At 44.3% G+C, this 23,657-nt stretch overlaps 2 protein-coding genes across 4 annotated transcripts in view; one reads left to right on the forward strand and one right to left on the reverse strand.

The window, feature by feature from the left end:
- Window positions 1-552: 552 nt before the first annotated feature.
- On the forward strand, window positions 553-7,038 carry ccnk (cyclin K). Of its 2 annotated transcripts, none has more exons than XM_086190272.1 (11): window positions 553-825; window positions 2,221-2,456; window positions 2,657-2,738; window positions 2,819-2,950; window positions 3,632-3,737; window positions 3,826-3,883; window positions 4,166-4,335; window positions 4,413-4,621; window positions 4,925-4,955; window positions 5,034-5,105; window positions 5,412-7,038. In XM_086190272.1, exons 1-11 carry the CDS (start codon window positions 817-819, stop codon window positions 5,954-5,956), a joined length of 1,650 nt encoding a protein of 549 aa, XP_086046398.1. In that variant the 5' UTR covers window positions 553-816; the 3' UTR covers window positions 5,957-7,038. The 2 variants fall into 2 exon arrangements, with proteins under 2 accessions (XP_086046398.1, XP_086046399.1); XM_086190273.1 differs by lacking the exon at window positions 553-825 and adding an exon at window positions 855-976.
- A 127-nt stretch (window positions 7,039-7,165) lies between these two features.
- Window positions 7,166-23,657, reverse strand: part of ccdc85cb (coiled-coil domain containing 85C, b) — a 53,750-nt gene continuing 37,258 nt past the window's right edge. Inside the window, exons 3-7 of one of the 2 annotated variants that reach the window (XM_086190634.1) lie at window positions 21,828-21,869; window positions 18,545-18,646; window positions 13,449-13,541; window positions 13,198-13,296; window positions 7,166-9,648 (exon numbers count right to left, since the gene is read on the reverse strand). In XM_086190634.1, the coding sequence (XP_086046760.1) occupies window positions 9,559-9,648; window positions 13,198-13,296; window positions 13,449-13,541; window positions 18,545-18,646; window positions 21,828-21,869 (426 nt within the window). In that variant the 3' untranslated portion in view covers window positions 7,166-9,558. The remainder of the gene's footprint in view (window positions 9,649-13,197; window positions 13,297-13,448; window positions 13,542-18,544; window positions 18,647-21,827; window positions 21,870-23,657) is intronic. The other variant, XM_086190633.1, reaches the window with a different exon arrangement.

A 23,657-nucleotide genomic window follows, 5' to 3' on the forward strand; every position in this document is an offset into this window, starting at 1 on the left:
TTCTTTGCGATTTTTCATTTGAAATGACAAGGAATGTGTGCCACACATTTTTAAGTAGATAAACCAATGTTTATGTCACACGCACACACAAAAAAATCGCCTTTTCTAACACAAAGCAAAACACTTTCTTTTTTTTTTTGATTTTGTCATATTTGCTATCTCGGGTGATACAATCTGTTCGCTTTACTGCAAGTAAAGCAAAGACTCACACTGTCATGTCATATCTCTTATCACTCAGGCGCTGAAATCCAGTAACATTTATGCAATTATTTTAAAATAACAATAAAATCTATGTAAATGTAGTTTTGTTTATTTTTGCTTCTTTTGGTTACAGTTTTGAGCGTTATTCAGCTGAAGGACTTTTCCTGATGTTGAACTCATTTTGAAAAGAGTCCCATTGTTCAACACCTGCACTGCGAAGGTCCAACATCTCTTCCTTGCTGCCCAAGTGAGTGGAAAACTAGTTATTTGTCTCCCTCTAGTGGCCAGTGTGGGACATAACAACTGATTCTTCCACGCAATCACACTCACTTTGTTTCCACACGTTGACACGCGTTAGTTTTCGTTTTCGTGGAGCTGAAATAGTGACAAAACCGCGTAAAATAAGAACGTCACAGAGAATACAAAAAACATCGATATGTGCCACAAGTTCTGCGTAATGACGTCACTAACTGTTTCTGTTGTACGTATTTCATAATGGCGGTGCCCTTGCTACAATGGGGTCTGTTGTTGATCACTTGTTAGCCAACATCCTCTGAATCAACTACGGAGTATTCGCTAAGCTGCCTGCTTTGAGTGCTGGACTCGGACGGCTTCATGTTAAAGGTGAGAGACACGTCATCAGCGGGTATGTAGTGATTTGTAGCATAGCGTGGCCTCAGCAGCGGGGAGACCTCGAGTGGTTTAAGTTTCCTAGCCGGGGTGAGCTAACTTAGCCCCGGCGGCTAGCGACTGTGGAGGCTCGCCTGCTGAGGAGGTAACTGTAGCTGCATTTTTCAAAAAAAGAAAAGAAAAGAAAAGTTGCTTTGAATATCTAGCCTGTCACTGAAATTGACCGATAGCATTTTTTTAGCCTGTCCTTCATGTAGCCAAACAAATTAACATCAGACGACGCTAGTGAACAAGTCGCGTACCTGTCAGAATACTAATTCCAGGCCGTTATTTTTTTGTTACTCATTTATAGGTCAAACAAGTGTTAATTGCGCCACATACATAATGTTCAAATAAATACAGTTAGCTCCAAATACTGCAGTCTTTATAACCGTAACATCCATGCTAGGTAGAGGGGTGAATTGAAAGGAGGTGAAAAGCTAACAGCCCAGTTTCTCCTGCAACGTTCCTTCCTCAGTTGTCAGACATTCAGGCGAGCTAAGCAAACCTCCACCGAACCCTGCTGCATCTTCCAGACGCGTAGTGTGGAGGGTGTGTAGAATCACAGGTCGTGTCGCTCTTATTATCAACACTCGTTATTTGTAATTGTGGTTTTACCCTCGAGGACTAAAACATCCATCTGAATCAATGACAGCAGGATCATGTTTAGCTGCAGCCTCTCTCTGAGGTCTCAGTATTGCTGATGCGTGCTAACTGGTAGCGCCTCCTGGGACACTTGAGACAGTTGTTCGTTGAGGTTCTGAGGAACACAGTTGGACCTACAACCATTGAGATGTTCCAACTCTGAACTCAGGCTTAGCTGGCACTGAACCAGCAGTGGTGCTGCGGGAGAAATCGGATTTTGTCGTCAGCTTGTGCCATTATGTAACTGCCTTTTTATTTTTGGATATATAATTTTTAACCTTATGGCAGAAATGACTATTTTTTTTTTTATGAAAGACTTTTTTTTTTTCTAAAGGAGATTTTTTGTGTTATTGCTGATTATTTCAATCAGGAAAATATTGTTATTTTGATAACAGCATTGCAGAGCAGGTTTTGTGATAGCAAGTAGACTCATGATACCGTTGCTTTATTCTGTCTCAATATTGTAGACATTCATTGCTAGAGGACTTTTTCATCAAACCATGCAGCGCTACTACTACTACTACTACTACTACTACTACTACTACTACTACATGTCAGCGTTATGCCCAGAGCTGGAAAGAACAATTAACCAAAATTTTGAGAACGGTCTGCTGACCAAGTTGAAGGAAGCAGCTGCAGTAGTGAACAGATGTTGTCTTCCACCTGATTCCCCTGTCTCTGAAATGCGGTTGTCTTGTTTCCCAGTCGAGTGCAGCAGGTCCATCTGCTGTCACCTCTCCTCAGCCAATGAAGGATTCTAAGGAGAACTTGTCAATGCCTGGCCAGGCCATCCTGGACCACATCAAGCCATGCTGGTACTGGGACAAGAAGGATTTGGCCCACACCCCCTCTCAGTCCGAGGGCCTGGACCCCGGCACAGAGGCCCGCTATCGGAGAGAAGGAGCCCGCTTCATATTCGACGTGGGCACGCGACTTGGCCTGTATCCTGAACAAACTGATGCACTCGAATGTTAAGAAGATGCGAGAGTAGAAACGTCCGGCAGTTATTGTGATTGGTTCCTCATGCAGACCAAGAACTGTCCTGTTAGATGCTGCGGACTTCACCTCTCCACACTTGGAACCTAGAAAGGTGAGTATTTGCTTCTTCTTTTGTTGTTGGTATACCCTTGACTTGCAGCAGACACTACGACACGCTGGCTACTGGTATCATCTACTTCCATCGCTTCTACATGTTCCACTCCTTCAAGCAGTTCCCCAGATACGTAAGTAACCCGTCGCGACCCTCGTCAGTTCTGCTGGGGTTCTACACGCGGAACTGATGCTGTGATTTGTGCCTCAACAGGTGACGGGGGCTTGTTGCCTTTTTCTTGCGGGCAAAGTGGAGGAAACCCCGAAGAAGTGTAAAGACATCATCAAAACCGCCCGCAGCTTACTCAACGACGTGCAGTTCGCTCAGTTTGGCGATGATCCGAAGGTGAGCGTCAGTGTTGCGTCTCTGTCAGCGGCGGGGTGGGCGTGGGCCGTGACAATCTGATATGAAAGCTGATGTGAAACAGGTCTATTGATGGTCTTGGTCACGTTGGTGTGGTTTGTCGTAGGCAAGTGAACACCTTCACAGCATTTTGCCGCACGCTCAGCAGTCAGATTGCTCTCTGATGCTCGCCAGGCTTCCATCGAGTGTTCGTACGATTGTCAAGGGAAAAGGCTGAATGTACCACTTGTAACTTGAATATTCAGGAGGAAACGTAGGGACGTAACGAAGATGCGCCTCGAGTCATCCGTTGGACTTTGTGACGACAACAGCGGCGATCGATTGGCTCGGCCTGTGACTGATTTGACGAAGGATAGAAACACCGACAGCCTGTCTGGTCACGCAGACTCACAACGCGGAACATTCGACACGCCAGATGATGTTGTAGAGCGTTTAAAAGAAAAACAGCACCAGCCTAAAGTGCCAGATATATATATAGATAGATAGATAGATAGATAGATAGATAGATAGAGACATATATATAATAGGAATAAGAACATGAATTGTAAGAAAGCAGAGTGGGAGAGAGACTCGTGGTGACTGGAGTCACGCGTGGGGACGCTGCCGTCGTTCTCGTCCTCTACGATGACGGGATTGTTAAGGGATCTGTGTTTCGGTCCACAGGAAGAGGTGATGGTTCTGGAGAGGATCCTGCTGCAGACTATCAAGTTTGACCTGCAGGTGGAGCACCCCTACATGTTCCTGCTGCGCTACGTCAAGCAGCTCAAAGGTGAGACGACCACGGTGTCAAAACCTCACACTGGGGAACGCATGAGAGTGGCAGGAAGCAGTCACATGTTCCTCTCTGTCGTTAAAAGGAGAGAAGAATAAAGTGTGCAAGGTGCTGCAGATGGCGTGGACCTTCGTCAATGACAGGTGAGCAGCTGGAGGGTCGACACGCACCCCCGCCTGTCACACACGACCTCTGTGTCCTGGATGGAGGATCCAAATGAACCTTTGAGCTCAAATTTCTGCTGGATGAAAAAGTTTGCCCTCATTTGGAGTTTGATGGGTGTTGATGAGAGACCCAGTGTGTGTGTGTGTGTGTGTGTGTGTGTGTTAGATGGCTGTAAACACTGTACATGTATGAATGAAGTTTTTATGAGAGGCTACAGTAACCCTATTGCCCATGTGATCCCCACCCCCTCCACCCCCCAGCCTGTGCACCATGTTGTCCCTGCAGTGGGAGCCAGAAATCATCGCTGTGGCTGTCATGTACCTGGCCGGTCGCCTTTGCAAGTTTGACATCCAGGAGTGGACGGCCAAGCAGTCGTCGCGCCGCTGGTGGGAACAGTTTGTCCAGGACGTCCCGGTGGAGCTGCTGGAAGGTCGGTGTGACCCATGAAGACTCCCCTGAACCGTCGCCTGACTAAGAGACTCACAGAAAACCGTCTTTGTCTTGCAGACATTTGCCACCAGATCCTGGATCTGTACTCTCATGGCAACAAGCCCATCCCTCAGCAGATGCAGGAGAAGGAGCGGGTTCCTGCTCCACCCATTCCTGCTCCTCCCGCCCCACAGGGACCGACCCAGACCACCAACCCTCCTCCCCCGCCTGCAAAGAAGACCTCGCCGCAGGGAGGAAGCCCCGCACGGCAGCTCAAACGTTCACATGTTAGTACCGGCCAGGCTGAAGTTTCCCTCCTTCCTTAGTCTGAACTGGTGCTTCAGTTGAATTATCATATGTATAACGGCGTGAACGTTCCGGGTCCGTCTGCGACACAACCATCGCAGGTTCTACGGAGTTTCTGTTACTTTAAATGTCCGCAACCGCTGTGAAAAACCCGAGCGCGGTGAGAGTGGCGGGACCGTCGCTGCCGCCACCTGTCGCATCGCACACGGACCCGGCGTGTTTCAGCTGTGACCCGGTTCACAGTTAAATCCACTAACTCAACGTGTCCGTTGGTTTTGTTTCAGACGTCTCCCAAAGAGGAACCCAAGGCTCCAGGTAGCGCTCGCCAAGTGCCGCAATTTAACAGATGAACACAATGTTTTCATGCTACTGATGGTTTTGTGTGATCAACAGAACAAGTAGGATCTAAGATCCCTCGTCTGGAGAGCCCCATGCCCCCTCTGCCGACATCACAGCCCCCCCCAGGTAAGAGAGTTAAAATGTTTATTTAGATGGTGGGTTCAAGCTGTGACCCCCCCCCAGGCTCAAGGCTTAGAAAGCAACCTGTCAGCCTGCTTACATAACCAGCAAATAGTCTAGACGTGATGTTTCCCAACACATGCATGTTGCTGACTCCTCCAGACCAATCTGATTAGCGCCTGAGCCTGATAACGAGACCTCCCATGAGCTCTGGCTGCGTCCCGCCGTCTGTGGATGTAACGCTCATTTGGGACCACGTGAGAATTAAGTGCACAGTTTTAAACCTTTTCTGTCTGCCGTCTTCATCATTAGACCGTAAACCTGCTGCTCCGGCCCCTCCAACGGAAGCAGAGCCAGGAAGTGAGGCAGCTCCCCCACCCCCACACGCACCACCTCCCCACCAGCCTCCTCCCCTCCCTCACCGGCCTCCCCCGCCCCCGCCCTCCAACTACCTCATGTCCACCACCAGCTCCTACATGTCAGGCGAGGGCTACCAGAGCCTGCAGTCCATGATGAAGACAGAGGGTCCCTCCTACGCTCCCATGCCACCCAGCTACGCCCCCCCAATACCGCCGTACCATGTCTACCCGCCGCCCACAGCCCCCCCTCCAGGTCCCCCTCCTCCACCTTCCACATACCCACCACCCAGCCTGCCCCCAACCTATCCACCACCGGGTTACAACAGCTACCCTCCACCCCCTCCTCCACGCATGCCGCCAGGTCATGTGCCTCCTCCTGGGATAGGCCTTCCTCCTGCTGTGTACCCCCCTCCACCTCCAGTGCCCCCAGGCCAGGCACAGGTGCCCCTGCCCCCTCCCCCTGGAATGCCCATGAACCGTGGTGGCTGGATGAGATGAAAGTGAGCTGCGGAAGGGCGGAGCCACGGCTGGGAACTTGTTCTGCTGGTACAACGAGAGGTGGGAGCACTGGTTCACCTCCGGCGAGACTCCAGGTGACGGAGTCCTAAAAGGACGAGTCAACAAGTGGGCTTGGCAGGAAAAGTGAGGTTGATACCAGAACCAGAGCCGGTGCTGAAAAGCTGCAGTGAGAATCTTGAAATGTTTTTCGAACAAGTGACTTAAATGTGCAGAATGACATTTGGCTACGTTTACGTGCACTAATAATCTACTGTCACTCTGAAAATGACAACAATCCGACGGCCTCTAGTAGCCGAACGCATCCAGAGTCTTACTAAAGATGTCCAAACTAAAGAAGGGAAGTTCTGCCTTTGTCTTGGTGCTCACCTGCCACTCACAACTCGCAGGGCCGCATGTAAGTAGGATTATTTGTGGAATATTCATTTTCCACAGCCGTGTAAAACTCTTGGTCGGAATATTGTCATTTTCAGATGAAGGGGAAAAAAATACTGCGTGAATATAAACGTTGTCGACGTGTCCACAAAATTTCAGAGTCATTTTATTAGTTTTGCCCACGTTTGCTTTTTCGCTAAACGTGGGGGGCTGGAATGTACCATTTTTAGTGGATCAGAGGTCAAGCGACCACCAATATTTCCTTCTTTATTCTGTCATATTTGTAGTTACATTTGGTGATTTTTTTTAAATTTTTTTTTTTTACACTCTCACATTGTTGCCCCCCCCCCAAAAAAAAATCAATTTGGCTTTTCAACGTTCCCTTTTTACTTTTGCTGCGGAAGACAATGTGGATAAATCTTGATGTCTACTAACAAAGTGGTTGTAAACAAACATGCTTTTATGCTTATTTTTGGTCTTTTTTTTCTGTGAAAACACTGAGGTTATGTTGCAGGACGTCTCCTTACAGGATTACATGAAGCCAATCATGTCTGACACTGGACAGCGTAAAGGTGTATTTGTACATATCGGATCTTTTTTTTTCTTAGTTTTTCTCCACATGTGCCTTAGTCAGGCTCCTCTCCCTCTTCTGCCCACAGCTTTGTGTCAATAAAGACCTGCTTTTCCTACTTTGAGTTTCCGTTTTTTCAGCGTGCACGAGATAAAAATGCAGAATGTCTTGAAACACCTTTTACTACCAGTGCTGAACCAAAAGGGGGCACTGTAACACATCCAGAAAATGAAGGCAGCCAAGGCGTCATTAACCAACTTTTGTTTATTTTCTAAAAGTGGCCTATTTCATCATTTCTTTCCACTTGCCAATATTCATCTTGAAGTGAAACTCATGAAAAGAAGTTACAGTCATGCTAGTTGCTACAGGAATGGACACGTGGGCTGTCGATCCTAAGGTTCTGGACTGCGGTTGTAGCACATAAGCAGGAAAGAAAGAGGAAAAGAAAGAAAACTCATCTGGGTTCCAAATCAAAACATCATGCAGAAAAATGGAGCACATCTCAAATTAGATGCAGTAGAGAAAGTATTAAAAATCGTATCATGGCTTCCAATCAGTTCCTAGAAAAAAGGACACTTTAAAAACACTTCTTTCTCTTTTTTTTTTGTTTTGACTTGGGAGGTGTGCGGTGGGCAGCCTCACAAATGTTCTAATTTGGAACAAATAACAGTAGAGATGGGAGGACCCGAGCTGCCAGCCACTCCACTCGACTGCCAGATTCAAACCGTGACTGCTCAGCTACTGATGGCGCTCCCATCTCTATCTTACACCTGGCAATAAATACTGTGACAAACGTGTTTATTCTGACATCAAGTAATACTCATCTTACATGTTAGCGTTTTCAGGAGACATCTAAAGGAAGACAACATTCTAAGAACGAAAAAAAAAAACAAACCCCAAACCAACCGTTTGTAAGAAAACATGCGCGGCGTAAACACACCTGCTGAACCAACAGAACCGGGGCGTGAGCGTCGGGAAGGAAAAGCTCTTTTTCTTGGGAAGATCATCAGGACCAGAGATTAAAAGAACAGCTGTGTTTTAATTTGTCTTGGACGAAGTTGAAATGTTGAGAATGCGCTCACACGCACACGAAGGACGTAAACTCTGCTCTCCTGCAGGGCCACGGGTTGTGATTTTAATCTCAACATTTGGACTTTTTTTTTCCCCCCCTCAAAAATCATGGTTTAACGTCATACTTGACACAAAACAAAAAAAAAAAATAATTTCGATATGCCTTTACATCAACGACTGCCAGTTGTCCATTTCTTGTTCTTTGAATATCTCAAACCCATTTTTACAAAAATCCAAATTTGCCACAAGCGTCCACCAAGTTCAAGGATAAACTGAAAAATTTTACTGGTCAAAAGTCAAGGACACCAAACCAAACACAATGCGGTTTTTGTAGTGTTTTTTTTGTTGTTGTTGTTGTTGTTTTTTTAATGCCTGGGCCTTTTATTTTTCAGGTGAAGTAAAAATATTTGACTTAAAAATGTCCCGACGAGACAATTCTGAACGGACTCAGCAAATGTCTTCAGCAGTCATCAACCGTGTGCTGACCAGGGTTCGATTGAGAAAAAGAGGATTCACAGGTAGATGCTACAGCTGCTAGAGATCCATTCATTCTCTCTCCCTCACACACACACGCACGCACACACACACGCACATACACAGTCACAGATGGGCAAAGGTAAAGCTGTAGCCCTCCCAACCTGAGAGAATGATTGTCGAGCATGCACACAGCATACAGTTTTTAGTTAATTTCACAATTAAAAGTCAGAAAATTATATATCCCATTGAGATGGTTTGATTCAGAATGGCCTTAATACACTTTCAGAGGTTACAGAGAGAAGGAATAATAGCAATACATCTGAAAAAGAAACAAAACCAGGAAATTATTCCATTCGTGAAAGCAAACTGCGTTTAAGGTCTGGATGTGTCTGCTTCAAACTAAATTGATCACATGGCCACGCTAGAATACAAAATAGATCAAATCAACAATAACAATGAAGTAGTACTATGGTTTTATACATAATATACACAAGTTAACAGTGATCTCTAGACTTTAGTATTTTATGAGCGAAAGGTGCTAGGTCACAGTGGGTTTCACTTAGTTAACACTTTAGAATGCTAATGCTAGTTATACTCGTTATGGGGCAATACATGTGACAGGAGCAAGGGGGCGGGGTCTCTCTACAGGAAGTACTATCAAAACTTATCTGAAGATACCGTCACAATGTTGTGACATCACATCCCAGCTAAGAGATTTCTGCCCCTTGCGGCGTAAAAGATCTGTGCTTGAAACCATGTAGTGTGGCTAGCTTAACGTAGCACAGCTAGAGAGATTAGCTTTTATTTGAGGCTGGAGTATCCTTGTTACAGAACGAAGAGAAGTGGCAAATCAGTAGCTGCCAATTGTCTTGATAAGCTTGGAGAGAAAAAAAGCTTGCACACGTTAACAGCAGACTAGCAGGTCCATCTAGTAGCTAACGTGACCAGTCTTAAGAGTGTTTGTGGAGGGAATCCTGGGTGCTGTAGGCAGTAGGGAGCGCGGCATGATGGGTCTTGTAGGCAAAAGCAACAAGAGTTTCCAGGTGAGTGAAGATACTGTGGATCTCCCTCTCGCCGGCCAGTTGCAGTGCTACAGCGGCCCTTTGAACTGGTTCCCAGAGAGGTGCTGTCTGATGGACAGCTTTGATCCGGCGGCATCACCCAGCTTTCTCCAAACCACCTGCAAACACACGGCGAGAAGAAAGTTGAGAGCAAGAAACTGAGAAAAAGAGACAGTTGAAAGGGTAAAGCCTGGAAGGGAAAAATAACTTTTCTGTAAGAGTGACAATTGCTTGAATTGTGACATTGAGCTGCAGGGAGTGAAAACACACACATACAGAATCACGCAAGTTTGCTTTAGAAAGTGTCAGGTCCCCTTGACATATACACACACACACACACACACACACACACACATTTATGTATATATATATATATATACACACACACATATATATATATTTTCTACACACACATATATATACATATATATATACACACATATATATACATATATATACATATATACACATATATACATATATATACACACACACATATATACATATATATACATATATATACACACACACATATATATACGCACACACATATATATACACATATATATACGCACACAAACACACACACACACATATATACACACATATACATATATACACATACATACACACACAAACACACACACACATATATACACATATGTGTGTATATATATACACATACACATACATATATGTGTGTGTATATGTACACATACATATATATGTGTGTGTGTATATGTATATACACATATACATACATACATGTGGATACATACATACAAATATACACATATGTACATACATGTGCATACATATATACATACATAGGTCCATACATACATATGTACACACATGAGCATACATAAATATATGTACATACATATGAATATGCACAAACGTATATACATACATACATACATATGTGCAAACATACATAAATACTTATATACACACATACATATGTACATATAGACATACATACATAAGTATTAACGTAAATGTGTACATACATATGAACACATACATACATACATACAAATAGACATACATATAAACATACACATGTACATACATGTATACATACATATATACGCATACATACATACAAATAGACATACATATAAATATACATGTATATGTAATTACATACATGTGCATTCATAAACACATACATATGTACATACATACACATATCCCTACCTACATACAATTATGTACATAAATTTGGACATACTTACATATATACATACACACATACATGTAGATACATAAATATGTACTGCCATATATACATATTTACATATGTGTAAAAACACACATGTGTGTACATACAAACATATATACAAACATTAATGTATACATACATATATACATATATGTACATACATATGTAAATACATTCATATGTACGTACATACATACATGTACATACATATGCGTATAAACATACATAAGCTTATACATACATATATGTCCATACATACATTTATGTATACATATTTACATACATATATACACACAAGCCTATATGCATAGGTACATACATACATATATACATACAAACATATGTACAGATGTACATAAATATACATACATGTGCATACATACGTACATACATATATGTATATACATACATGTGCATACATATATACTTATATACATATGTATGTAGGTATGTATATGTATGTACATACATATGAACATAAACATACATATGTACATTTATACATGTATACACATACATACATATCTACATTCATACATATGTACATACATACATATAAACATATACATCAATTCTACATACATACATATAAACATGTAAAATACAAATACATCCATATACATACAACTATACATACATATATGTACATATATATGTACATATATATATACATATACACATACATAAATATTTACGTAAATGTGTACATACATATGAACATACATATATACATACACATACATACATACATACATACATGTATACATACATACATGTTTGTACATACATACACACATGTTTGTACATACATACATATGTACATGTGTACATACACATACATATGTAAATACTTAGGCATGTACATACATACACATGTACATATGTACATATGTACATACAGGCCATACATGTTGACATACATATGTATGTATGTTCATACATATACATATATTCAAACATACATATGTGCATACATACGTACATACATATTTACATATGTACATTTACATACATACATATGTATGTACATACATACATATATGTCCATACATACACATATGTATGTACATACATACATATATGTCCATACATACACATATGTATGTACATACATACATATATGTCCATACATACACATATGTATGTCCATACAAACATATATGTCCATACATACATATATGTCCATACATACATATATACATTATTACATCCATACATACATAGACACACACATGTATATAGTTTCATAGAAAAAGTTGTTTCCTTCTCCTTTGTTGTCCCTTTTGAAAGAATAGGTGAAGAAAATACCAGCTCAAACAATTTTTTTCAGAAGAATTTTTGTTTCCACCAACATATTTTGATGCACATTTTGAAGTTTCCCATCAGAAAAGGTTTACGGGAAAGACAAATTAAGAATATCAAAATAAGCATAAAACAGGCCAATTAGCATTTTATTTTTTGCCACTTTTTCCACATTGGCTTGTAAGTAGCTTGACAATTAAATAGAAGCTTGACAATAGAGGTTTCTATCAACCTGTTCTAAAGCAATACTTGGAACCCGACTTCTGATGGTGCCCTGGTGCTGAGAGGGGCCCCCCGTGATATTACAAAGATGCTATTGTAACGCTTCCAGGATTCCTGGCCTGCCACATACCTCCACAGAGCCCAGATAGCCCAGCTCTCCCTCTAATCAGGAGACCTTTTATCCCAGACCGGGCCTTTCAGCACCAGCAGGGAAAGATGGAGAGCGATGAGGGGGAGAGCGAAGCAGAGGAAGAATGGATGGGTGAGGCAAAGGGACGGGGAGTGCTCTTTTCCCTGCCGCTCCACTTTAATTGCTCTGACAGCTCAACTAAGAGCGTCCTCTCAGGCCTTCCAGTTTAGCGGAGTTGGCTTTGTAGCAGCAGGGACAGAGGGAGGCGAGGGGAGGAGGAGGGGAGCGATAGAGCGCTGCGCCCTGCTGCAAGCATCATTCCATTCCAAATTAGTCTAAATGAGGGTTCCTCATTAGTGCCAGCAGCTCAAAAACTGACCTGATTTGCACTCAGAAGAACTTAAAGTGACCAGATCAAACTGGGAACGATGGACGTTAGTCTACTGGAGTGACGAGCCCACTCATTGGCTTTACATCGATGTATTTTGATGCGAATTTTGAAGAAGTAAAGGTTGAAATGACAGCATTTCGAAAAACTTTTTACACCAGTGAATTTTTACTCCAGAAGAAGACAAATATGTTTTACTTGCATCGATGTCTTAGCTTCAGTCCAGTAGTGGCCACTGACCATGAACCTTTTTTAATAATTCTACAGAGCGTAATGACCCTCAAACTCTCGACTTCCCCAGAACTTTTCCAGTCTTCCAGTTGTTATTCTGACTGTTCATTTGTGACGCAACCTTTGACACATTGGGGGTTTGTTAGCAGGGCAGGAGCTGTACTTACGTTGCACATCTCTCGCACAATGGCCTTCTCTTTCTCACTGAGATCGTCCTCGTAGTCCTCAGGAACCTGCTTGTCCAGGTTCTCATGGACCTCCAGCACCTGATGGCAAACAACACAAATGTGTGTCAGTGACCCGGCGGGTACTTTTCGCACACAGGATTCAATAATTTTTAGCAGAACTTTCACACTAGAAGAAGCGCAGTTTCTTTACAAATGCAACCACAATTTTAGTGATCTTGGTCCTGCTCTACCTTCATGGCATGAACCACAGCCTCAGGCTTCTGGACGCAGGACAGGTAGCCGGTGGCAGGAGAGGACTCACTGTTGGGGAGACGGCCCGTACCCTGAGGGGAGGGAAAAAAATTTTAAAGAATGTGACAGCAACAGCGGCCTCTGCTGCCAGAGTTGGTAATGCAGGGCACTGGCAGATTTTACTTTGCGGATACGTTGTCAGGGAGGAGTAATGCGCAATTTTTTGAAGGAGAAAAACGTTGCCGGTATAAATTCCCATCAGCAGTGTCTGCTTTTTGTGTGCTGATATTTTATGTCCTCCTCCTTAAGTGAAAAAACAACTAACTCTGAGCTAGCATGCTAAAAACAACACAGCGAACAAAAGCAGGTTTTGACAAAGGTTTCAATCATGTTGGGTTGCGTGCAGTGGAGGGAGGTCTGTCCGGCAACGTGGAACGAGGGTAAAAGGGACAAAACGAGATGTTTTATGAATCAGGATGGAGGCTCTCCACCACAGCTAAACGTTTGCCAAAATTCAAGATGGCCGCGGTGAAACTGACAAACAGGAGCCGTCTCAATGGTCCGCAAACCTACGGCTGACATGCTGGTGACGTCCACTCATTTTAAATCAACACAAAAATGCAAACACAGACACACGTAATGAGTGGGTGTTTGGTTCATGAGTTACAAAAAAAAAAAAGAGTAGAATGCCACAGCCTTCATCCTGGCTCAAATCATCATCGTCGTCGTCGTCATCGTCTCCTTCCCTTGTGTTTTACATTCAGCTCACCCCTCGCCAGGTCTGCTGCTACCTGCACAGAGTGACTTAACCTGCTGTGATGGGAGCAGCCAGCCAGGAAGAAGACCCGGGGGACGCTTGACTCATCCTCCCACCCCCCCAGACAGCTTCCAGACAGTGTCTCTCTGTTAGTGGGACACCGGGATCTCTGGGACACACAATAGCACCATTCACTAGAACCTGGCATCAAAGTCCAGCATTAGACACAGTTCCGCATCCCTGTTAGACCAGGTTCAGTTCTCTGTCAGCTGCCTCCACAACCCCCCCCCCTCCCTCCCATTCCAGAGCAAGTCACAAATATAAAATATGAATCCTAATGCAATCAGGGACGGTATGCAAGAACCTCACCACCACACTAGCTGTTCCTGCTGGTTACAGTGGGGATGCCAGGTTCAAGATACTAGTTTATCACAATATCAATAGAAATAACGATGCAGTTTACAATAGGTATCAACACAGTGCCCTTCTTGGTTAAATGGCACACCCCTCTTGCCTGATAGAGATTTGCTTTTATACAAGTTTCTCAGCTTGGCTGCCATGAAGAATTCTATTCCTAATCTTTGATACCACAAAATCATGGACGCATTGAAAGGTTAATATGTCTCCAGCATTAAAAATGGACGTTTGTCCGCCGCATCCCACGAGAGTCCTGACAGGCAAACACAAGAGTTTATCCCGTTTAGAAGAATTATTTGAAAACTAAAAGTTTTCCAAAAGTTCAAGTTGTCTGAACGCAAGCAGACATTAAAACTTCACTTAAATAAATTAGTCTCAACAGCCAGATGTCCTATTTAAATCAGGAACTGCGACATTAAATAAGTAAACAAGATACAAATGTGAGCTTCTGGCTATGAATAAATCTGCATTAAGCGAATGCATTCTATGACAATTCTACTTTTTAGTTCTACTGATTTATTTCAAGGAAATATTCTTTACTTCACTGGTTTATCAGGATCCTTGCCTTCCATAAATCACGAGTCATTACACACCAACATACAAGCCTGTGAAAGAGGTTTGCATGAACTTTCAGCCCTCTGTTACTAATAAATCTAAATGTACTTTATATTTCGGTGACCTAAACTCCTTTCGTTCGGATTTATTTCATTTTTGTAGCCCTTAAGGTTCTTCATTAGACTTGATTTTTTTTTTTTTTTTTTTGGTATTCTAAACTAAACTGGCTAAAAGATTTTGGAATGCAGTTTCTCCAGTAGTCCTGAATTGTGGTATTTCTACTTTTACTACAGGAAAATATCTAAATACTCTGAGGAGAGATATCCTGTCCTACATTACAGTTAGAATAAGTGACGACTCATTTGTGGGATGAAACCCTCAGCAGCTCCACGGCTCCGCAGCGATCCTCTTGTGAAATGTGTTTCCTTCTGTGCCGAGTGTTTTTCCTTTTCTTGAAGGTCACACGAGCAAATGTATACGCTTCATGTTCCATACAGGTCTTCTGCGGTGGACTTTGAAGTCGACCAGAAGAAAAAGAAATATGTAAATGACGGCTGCCTGCGTTTGATGCCCTCTTATGTGTGTTCCAGCTATTATTTGAAGTGTGTAAACACTCCTGCTGGTGCCGGGGCCGGGTTGTTCTGTTTATTCTGCACCGGAGCTGTGCAGTAAAGGCATGGATTTGGACGGAGACACAAGCAGCTCCAGGCAGTGTTTGCTCTTCATATGGATGTACATTTAGGCATGGCTTGCTTGCATAAACAGGCCTGATTTAGGCTTCGCGGGAGGAGAGAGAGGAAAGCAAAGCTGTCAGAATCAATGGCTGCTGGTTGAGGAATGAGCCGACTGGTGAGTGTTTGTGGGAATCTCACAGGCTGGCCGCTCTCTTTCTCTTGCCATCGTTTCTTTTCTCGCTCATTTTCTATCTGACAACCAACCACACACTCACTGACCTGAAACTGGGGCTGAACAAAGAGACAAAGGCCCAGATATAAAGGATGGACTGATAGATGGGGACGGAAGGGTACACACAACCAGAGCTCAGTTCCCGGACTTCTGCTGTCGCGTTCAGTGGCCCCGCAACTCTCATCTTCTCTTTTACTCTTCATCCTCCGACGAGGCCTTCCTGTCACGCATGGGTAGACTTGAGCCACGTTAGATAGCAGGCGATCAATCACCGCGCAGCTCAACACAAGCATTGAGTTGTCACGACAACAAAGCCATCATCAATGGAGGGCAGGAAGTTAGACGGTACCGCGTGCTTTGCCGCATCATATCATGATGACCAGACCGTACTCTTTCTTCATCCTGAGGAGGACGAGGAAACAGGATGAGGCCAAGGGGAGGGTGGCAAAAAAAAAAAAGAGCCACTGAGATGCATTATGGGAAATGTATGATAGAATTTCTGATACCATTTTTCCACCTCTGCGCTGGTTAAATGGTTATGTGTTTGGGTTCTCTGTCCTGTTGCTATTCATGATGCCTTCAGGGAGGCATCGCCCCCCCCCCCCCCCCCCCCCATGTCGCTCAGACGTCCACTGGGACTCGAGGATGAACCCAGGAGGTTTTGGCGGTCACCTCACAACACCACATCGTGAGACGTGGCTCGATGTGGTCAGAGGTCAACGTCACTGTGACACACATTCAAACGCAATGTAGGTGCTGTTCAAAAAATAATAACAGCTGGGGGTTTTTTGCCATTACATATTTGAACAGACTCGCATTTCCACCGTGATTCGATTGACGGTTCAGATTTAGAATCGTTACTTGAAACCTTTTGCCTTTTTGCATGTTTTGCACCTCGATGTGATTTTAATGTTTTTTAATATTAACCTTCCTGGTCTGCAGTGACGAGATGGTGCAACCGGCTCCTGACTAAAGTGCATTTCTGTCCAGGTCGCCAGAGTTGATTTCATGGAGTCTTAAACGTAGTAACATAAATCCACTTCCACTTTTCGGTCTCACTGAGAGCGACACTGCATGTCACGTTAGCGAGGAGCTAAAAGTGACACTGTGACCTTGTTTCACGTGAAACTGCACTGTGAAATTAAATGCAAGGAGACAACGACGTCAATGTAATCTGCAGTTTATGCCTCCTGCTGAGAGGAGAGACCTCTCGTGGGGTGAGGGTTCAGGGACTTTATCGAACGGCACCGACCTCAACGGAGAGGCGGGTTTGACCCACGAGCTTAAGAGGTGCCAGCTGACTCTGAACGCCGTCAGCCCGCTCCTCACACTCGGCCTGTGATTAAAAAAACAAAATTGATTTTTTACACGAGGAAGATTTAGTCCTCTGTGAGGGGGCATCGCCTGACTTTGACCTTCCTTAAGCAGTCTGAAAACAATTACCCAGCCTCTCCTCCCCAGACAGTGGCAGGGTCAGGGGTGCTGCTGGATTGTAGAAGATTATTACTTTCATAGTGGGATTCAGTTCAAACAGCCTCCGGGGGGGGGGGGGGGGCACGCAGCTCCAGGAGGTGGGAGGAAGAGAAGGAGCATTCTTGGCTGTATTAGTTTCTCCTCTTCCTCCTTTCCTTTCTAGTCTTATCCTTAGCATGCAATACCCTCTCTCCCTCTTTTCCCACTTCTCTGTCTTCCTGTGTTTGAGAAAGAGTGTGCAGGTATAACTGGAACCTGAGAGGGAGAGTCAGTCAGTACAAAAGCAGCAGTTAGGGTGTTTCTGGTCTCTGTATGCAGCCAAGTATGAGTCAGCAGTGTCATCATGCTGACGGGCCCCAGGGGCTTCAAGGATAACCAGCTACCGCGACCTCTGGGGGTCTAGAAATGTTTGAAATTGACAAGAAACACTGAAATTAGTTCAGTGTGAAGTGCCTGCACGAGGCAGTCGTACACGGGCAGGATCCCTACAGATCCCTGTCACGCATGTGCGCAGATATTAATCAAAGAATATGGATGATTAATCAATGGATGATTCTATCCATTAAATGTCAAGAAAATGGGGGGGGGTTGCTCATCCCGATCTTCCAGATCCCAAAGCCACGTGTTTAAAGTGCTTCTTTTGTCCACATCTTTAGTGCAGCATTCTTCCTCCTGTTGAGTACAACAGGGATGAAATATTCCGGAGGGCCAACAGAGATTAGATTTTGGATTACTGCTGAAAATAAGATCAGTGGCAAACAAAAGCTCATCAGACTTGGATTCATCACTGATGAACAGAACTTTCAGACTGGATCAGTACCAGTGGCTGTCACATTCATAGTTTAGGGCCCAAAAAGAGGAGGAAACAAGGCCCAAAATAGCAGAATACTTCTTTAAGAGGTAGGGCACAAGTGTACGGTGTGTGTGTGTGTGTGTGTGTGTGTGTGTGTGTGTGTGTGTGTGTGTGTTCTCCTCCTGGGCACTGACCATGTGCATGGCGTCCTGGCGTTGGGGCAGCGAGGACAGTTGGGACTCTGAGTGGTAGAGGGTCATTCCCTTCCTCAGGACACGCAGGTCACCCGGGTTACACTGTTGGGCAAAAACAGGAACACTCAAAAATAGAGACGTGACTCATCACTGCCATGCTGAGCAAAGAAACCTAGAAAGCAGCTCAGGAAGAAGATCAAAAATTGTTTTAATCTGAAGCCAAAAAGAAGAAAAACACAGAGAAAGGAAGTCGTGATTTTTGGATCATTTAATTTCAGGCCCGATTTAGTTGCAAGAATCAGTCCAAATTTGACCTTTGACTAAGTCATCATCACCATTTCTGACTCTAAATCAGCATATTTGATCAGTTATTCGTTCATTTTCTGTCATATCAATCATGTTGCAGTACTAAACCGTCATGGGCTCTTTGGAGTCAAAGATGCAAATAATGAAGTTGAAGTTTAAAGAAGTGAATTCAGGCATTCAGCACAACTTTTTTTTCTCTTTTTCTTACATTTGATCTTTAAATCTGAGTGCCACCAGACTCATATTGAACTTCTGAGATCCTGATATCGCTGAATTTTACAAATCCACAAACTACAAACCAGCAGCCATTTTGACCTTCAGGTCTAATCAACATTTAACCAACGACCAGGACGCCTCGACATCAGCTCATCTGATATCAGTCCTTTCAGACTTACTGGTTTGAATCTGCGTTAGAGTAAATATTTCATAGCTGGAAAAGAAAAACTTCTCTATCTCGAGCAACTCAACTCTACCAGCCGGGTTTGGAAAGGAAATCTCTTTGAAATCAACAGTCTCTGAAGTAAATATACATAAATACGCATTAATGAATCTGAATTGAGAGAATGCCATCAGCTTCAGCCAGTGAAACCTTGGCTGTTGGCCTGCCAGCACGCAGGTGGATGCCAGTACACACTGGCCTGCTGATATCTCAGTCAGGCAGTGCTTTGTACTTTCCGGTTATTTAAGGACTCCCTCCTACACTGGCACCTGCACCGCTAACTGAAAATGTTTCAAGCATCTCATTAGCGAAGCTGATTTTTTTTTTTTTCCCCCTTCTTCCTCTTCTGTCCTTACATCACTGCATCCCGATGTACCGTCATCGAGTGACGTTACACAGGGACGGCGTTCTTTAGATTTGTCCTCATTAGCAGCCAGAGACCGCTACTTCCCGGGGACAGAAATCAGCCTGGCGTCTCGCCGTAAGCAGGAACGCAGCAACAACACGGCTTCTTATGACATTTCTCATGTCACGCACTCGTGTTCCCTCTGTGCGCCACTCGGTGTGTAGAAACATGTGACGCCTGGGAGCGCTCGGGCTATAAATAACCCAACGAGCTGTGGGCGCCTATGAATGCATGGGTATTGTCATGCGCTGTCTGGCTCAGTTTGGTCATGTGCACACAGGTGGATCATCGCATACCACAGAAGGCCCCCCAGTATCCCGGTAGAGTTCCTCTGAACCTTTCCAATCCTCCCCTCAGCTCTTCTTGACGTCAGCATTCTCTATCCATGCCCTCCGTTAGCTAGCATCCTTTTCCTCCAGGACTGGTGTCTGCTAGCACGCTCCAGCAGAAATGTCACATCTAAATGCTCCAGAGAGCTGCTTTCATCAGCGGCGTCACCGCGTTTGTCTTTAACTTTACAAATAAACGACCAAACCTCAACCCCTCCCTGGGTTGAACTGGACCACGGACACCAATGAAGCTGCTCATTAGCAAGAAAACCCTCGGGAGGCGAGTTGTTGTGTTCTCCTCCCTCCGAGGTTGGAACGTTCCCGCTTCCCAGGTGCTCATGAAACAATAAGTAATGGTTGAAAGGAGGTGGGAGTCGTGACATGTGGACGCATCTGTTTGGCTCAGTGTGAGACTGCGAGTGCACACACACACACACACACACACACAAACACACACACACACACACATCTGTTTTTCCCACTATGTCTGCACCTGCGCATCCTAGTAAATATCCACACTGGGTCTGGTTTTCAGCAACTCTTTAGTGGCCAAGCCGGTCGTAAGGTCAACATTCCTGTGATAACACACTATTGTTTCCTTCAGCTGGGCCAGTTTCATAACTCAGGGCGTTGGGCAACATGTCCACTCAAGCAAATAATCCATGTCAAAGGTTCCACCTGCTCTAATTCTGAACCGCAGAGTTGCTTAAGCATTGCTTCATGTTTTCATTGGTGTGTTTTCATCGCAGTCAAAGTTTCAAACTGAAACTTCAGACAGACATTCCTGGGTTGCGCTCACACACCAGTTGTTGGCGATGCATAATGGATGGCTGGATCTACCCGTGTCTCCCCTGTATCTTAAATAATTCATCCCACCAGACGTCCCGACAAGCCAGGACAAGAGGGTGTCTTTTATGCACTAAAGAGCAACGTAGCATCCATTCAGCCGGGGATCCTGGTACTGGCGGTGACCTGCCAAACTCCTCCAAGGACAGGAAAAAAGAAAAAAGAAAAAAAGCTTTCTGGCGAAAATAGACCTCATACAAGCAAGGTCACCTGTGGTGGTTTATTAGCCTAGCATGCTAGCAACGGAAAAGGTAGTCCCCAACGATACGGGGCGTAGAAGAGCCGCGTGGTGAAACCAAGTGATTCAGCACAAAGCTGGGAAAGATCCCACCACCAGAGAGATAAAGGAGGGAGGGGTCCTGTCCACAGAGGGCTGCTGTGGTCAACTCCATGTAGGGGCAGGCAGCAGTTGTATTTAATCCTTTTTTTTTTTTCAAATTTGAATGGAAAGGATTGAATGAATAAAAGAAGCCAATTGACATGTCGGTTTGGGGCAAAGTGTGACGCTCCTTTCTTTAAAAAACAGCCCTGAAATTGAAATGATTGACGCTTTAGTTGTGAAAAGAATCAGCAGATTAATCCGCGATGATGATGATGGATAATCATTGGTTACAGCTGGATGAGGTGTCTGGTTGAAACCATCGAAACAGAGAAATAAACGCTTCAGCGCCGTCGTATCGGTAGTAACCAATAGTTACACGCTCCTTTTTACTTGCTCTGAAACTTTAGAGTGGCGCCAAAATCAAATATGACTGCAAAAAAAAAAAAACAGCGGCAGATCGGCGCTCACGTACACATGCCGATGCAAGCAAATCCTTACACCAACAAATGTACCACAAAAAGCGAAGCAGCAGGACGAGAATAAATCAACCCCCTCGGCGGACAGCAGCCCTGAGAAGACCAGCATCCCGGCAGAGGAACATCTGAGAGGAGCCCAAGAACATCAGAGACGGTTACCTTCTTTGTCTGAATCTGTGATAAACTATAGTGGTTATGAGCCTAGAGAGAGAGGAGAAATGGTGTATTGGTTCATTATTGACTGTTGTCTCTTAGCCATGGAGCCACCGCGGAGCTCACAGCTGCTTCACAGGGTGATGTTTCGAGGTTGAGCGTCGCCGGGTCCAGTGACGGAGGCGTCGGACACTACAAGACTGTTTCCACATTCACCGCTTGAAGGGTCTTTTTTTTTTTTTTTTTTTTAATTGTTCCTCCTCCAAAATTCTCCTGTCAGGAGTATAAAGTGGAAATGTGAAGCCTCCAGTGCATAAACGATGAGCAGAGTAGGAGTCGGAGAAACCTGAGGAATTAACAACATTTGTATATTCATGCAATGTGGGATTTGTAATGAGAAGGAAGAGTGGGTGGTGTTTCAAGGATTCAAATGTGGCATTTAGAATTGTTTTCTGCACAAACCATGACGGACACACATCTTAATATTTTTAACAGTATTGTTGGACACCTTGGTACACCTACATGAACTTTGTCTACTCCAAGGTGGAGCCTCACATACTTGCACCAGGCTGGAGCACATCAGACGAAGCAAAGATCCCAAGTCTTCGCGCAAAACAAATGTTTTTTTTGGTTTAATATAAATTCTACTGCCACTGCTGCTGTCACCACCTCACCGCCAGAAGTTAGCAGTTAGCATATCAAACGAAGCGCGTTTGAAGAGCTAGTAACTAATATCCTTCATAAAAAATAATTTCCCCCCTAAAAAGTGGTTTTCAACTGCCCGCTAGAGGGCGCTCGCGAGCCCAGCGCCAGGGAAACATTTCCTGAATACAGGAGAGGAGGCGAAACTCCAATTTAACTTCTACAAGTAGATAAAAACTTTGATCTCGGCCTCAAATATTGACAGGAAACCAAAAAAAAACCCTCCCCAACAGAGGGAACTATTGGAACATGATGTACTATACATAGATGTATATATCTTGACAGTGCTGAGATGAAGTAATAGCATTTTATCACAGCTAATTGAAGCATTTATAAGTTAATTAAGAGCTCATTTGGGTTTGGTATCAGTGGTTCCAGCCAACAGTCTCGTGCGTGACGGTGCTGGGAGACGGACAGACCAGAGACGAATCACTGCTAAAAAAATAAAGGCTTCGAATGAAAAAGCCAATTAAACTGCGAAAGTCCAAGTCGACTGTGAGCAGCTTCCACTGAAATGAACGAGGATAAAACAGAATCTGGAATGCCTCGTTAATTGATCTCCCTCACACACACACACACACACACACACACACACACACACACACACACACACACACACAAAAGCACACACACGTAACGATAATAGATGTTGCCCTGTAAACCTGTTAACTGCCATGTGACCCCTCGGTGAACCTGACCAGAGATCCACCCCAACCTCCTCCTCCACCTCCTCCCTCCTCACAGCTTCCCATCAGCCAAATTTGGGAGAAGTCATGGCGAGGTGAACTTTGGGGAGCGACGCTTTACTCTGTCACTGTCACTTAAAGCCTCGCTCTCGCTCCTCTCATCTCTCCTCCAACCCTACACTTTGCCATGGGGGTTAACATCACTGCTCGCCATTGAAGCTCACGCTCTATGAATTAAACATGGATAAACATAGTCTCCATCTAACAGGCTGTTGAGTGTGTGAGTGTGTGTGGGAGTGTGTGTGTGTGTGTGTGTGTGTGTGCGCGCGCGTGTGCGTGCGTGCGTGGGGGCTTCACAGATGCATCAGACATCCACTTCATCTCGTCTCGGCAGCTGATCACATGATTTGGCTGAATTGAAAAGTTGCACGAGAAAGGTTCAATGAGT

This window comes from Aulostomus chinensis, chromosome 20 (genome assembly GCF_037954235.1).
Source record: "Aulostomus chinensis isolate RoL2024-O1b breed Wild chromosome 20, RoL_Achi_v1.0, whole genome shotgun sequence".
NCBI classification, from domain to species: domain Eukaryota; kingdom Metazoa; phylum Chordata; class Actinopteri; order Syngnathiformes; family Aulostomidae; genus Aulostomus; species Aulostomus chinensis.

Excerpts from the sequence above, each read along its gene's own strand:
- ccnk (XM_086190272.1), top strand. Across the intron at positions 2,739-2,818 it reads TCAAGCAGTTCCCCAGATAC|GTGACGGGGGCTTGTTGCCT; the intron begins GTAAGTAACCCG and ends GTGCCTCAACAG. Across the intron at positions 3,884-4,165 it reads TGGACCTTCGTCAATGACAG|CCTGTGCACCATGTTGTCCC; the intron begins GTGAGCAGCTGG and ends TCCACCCCCCAG.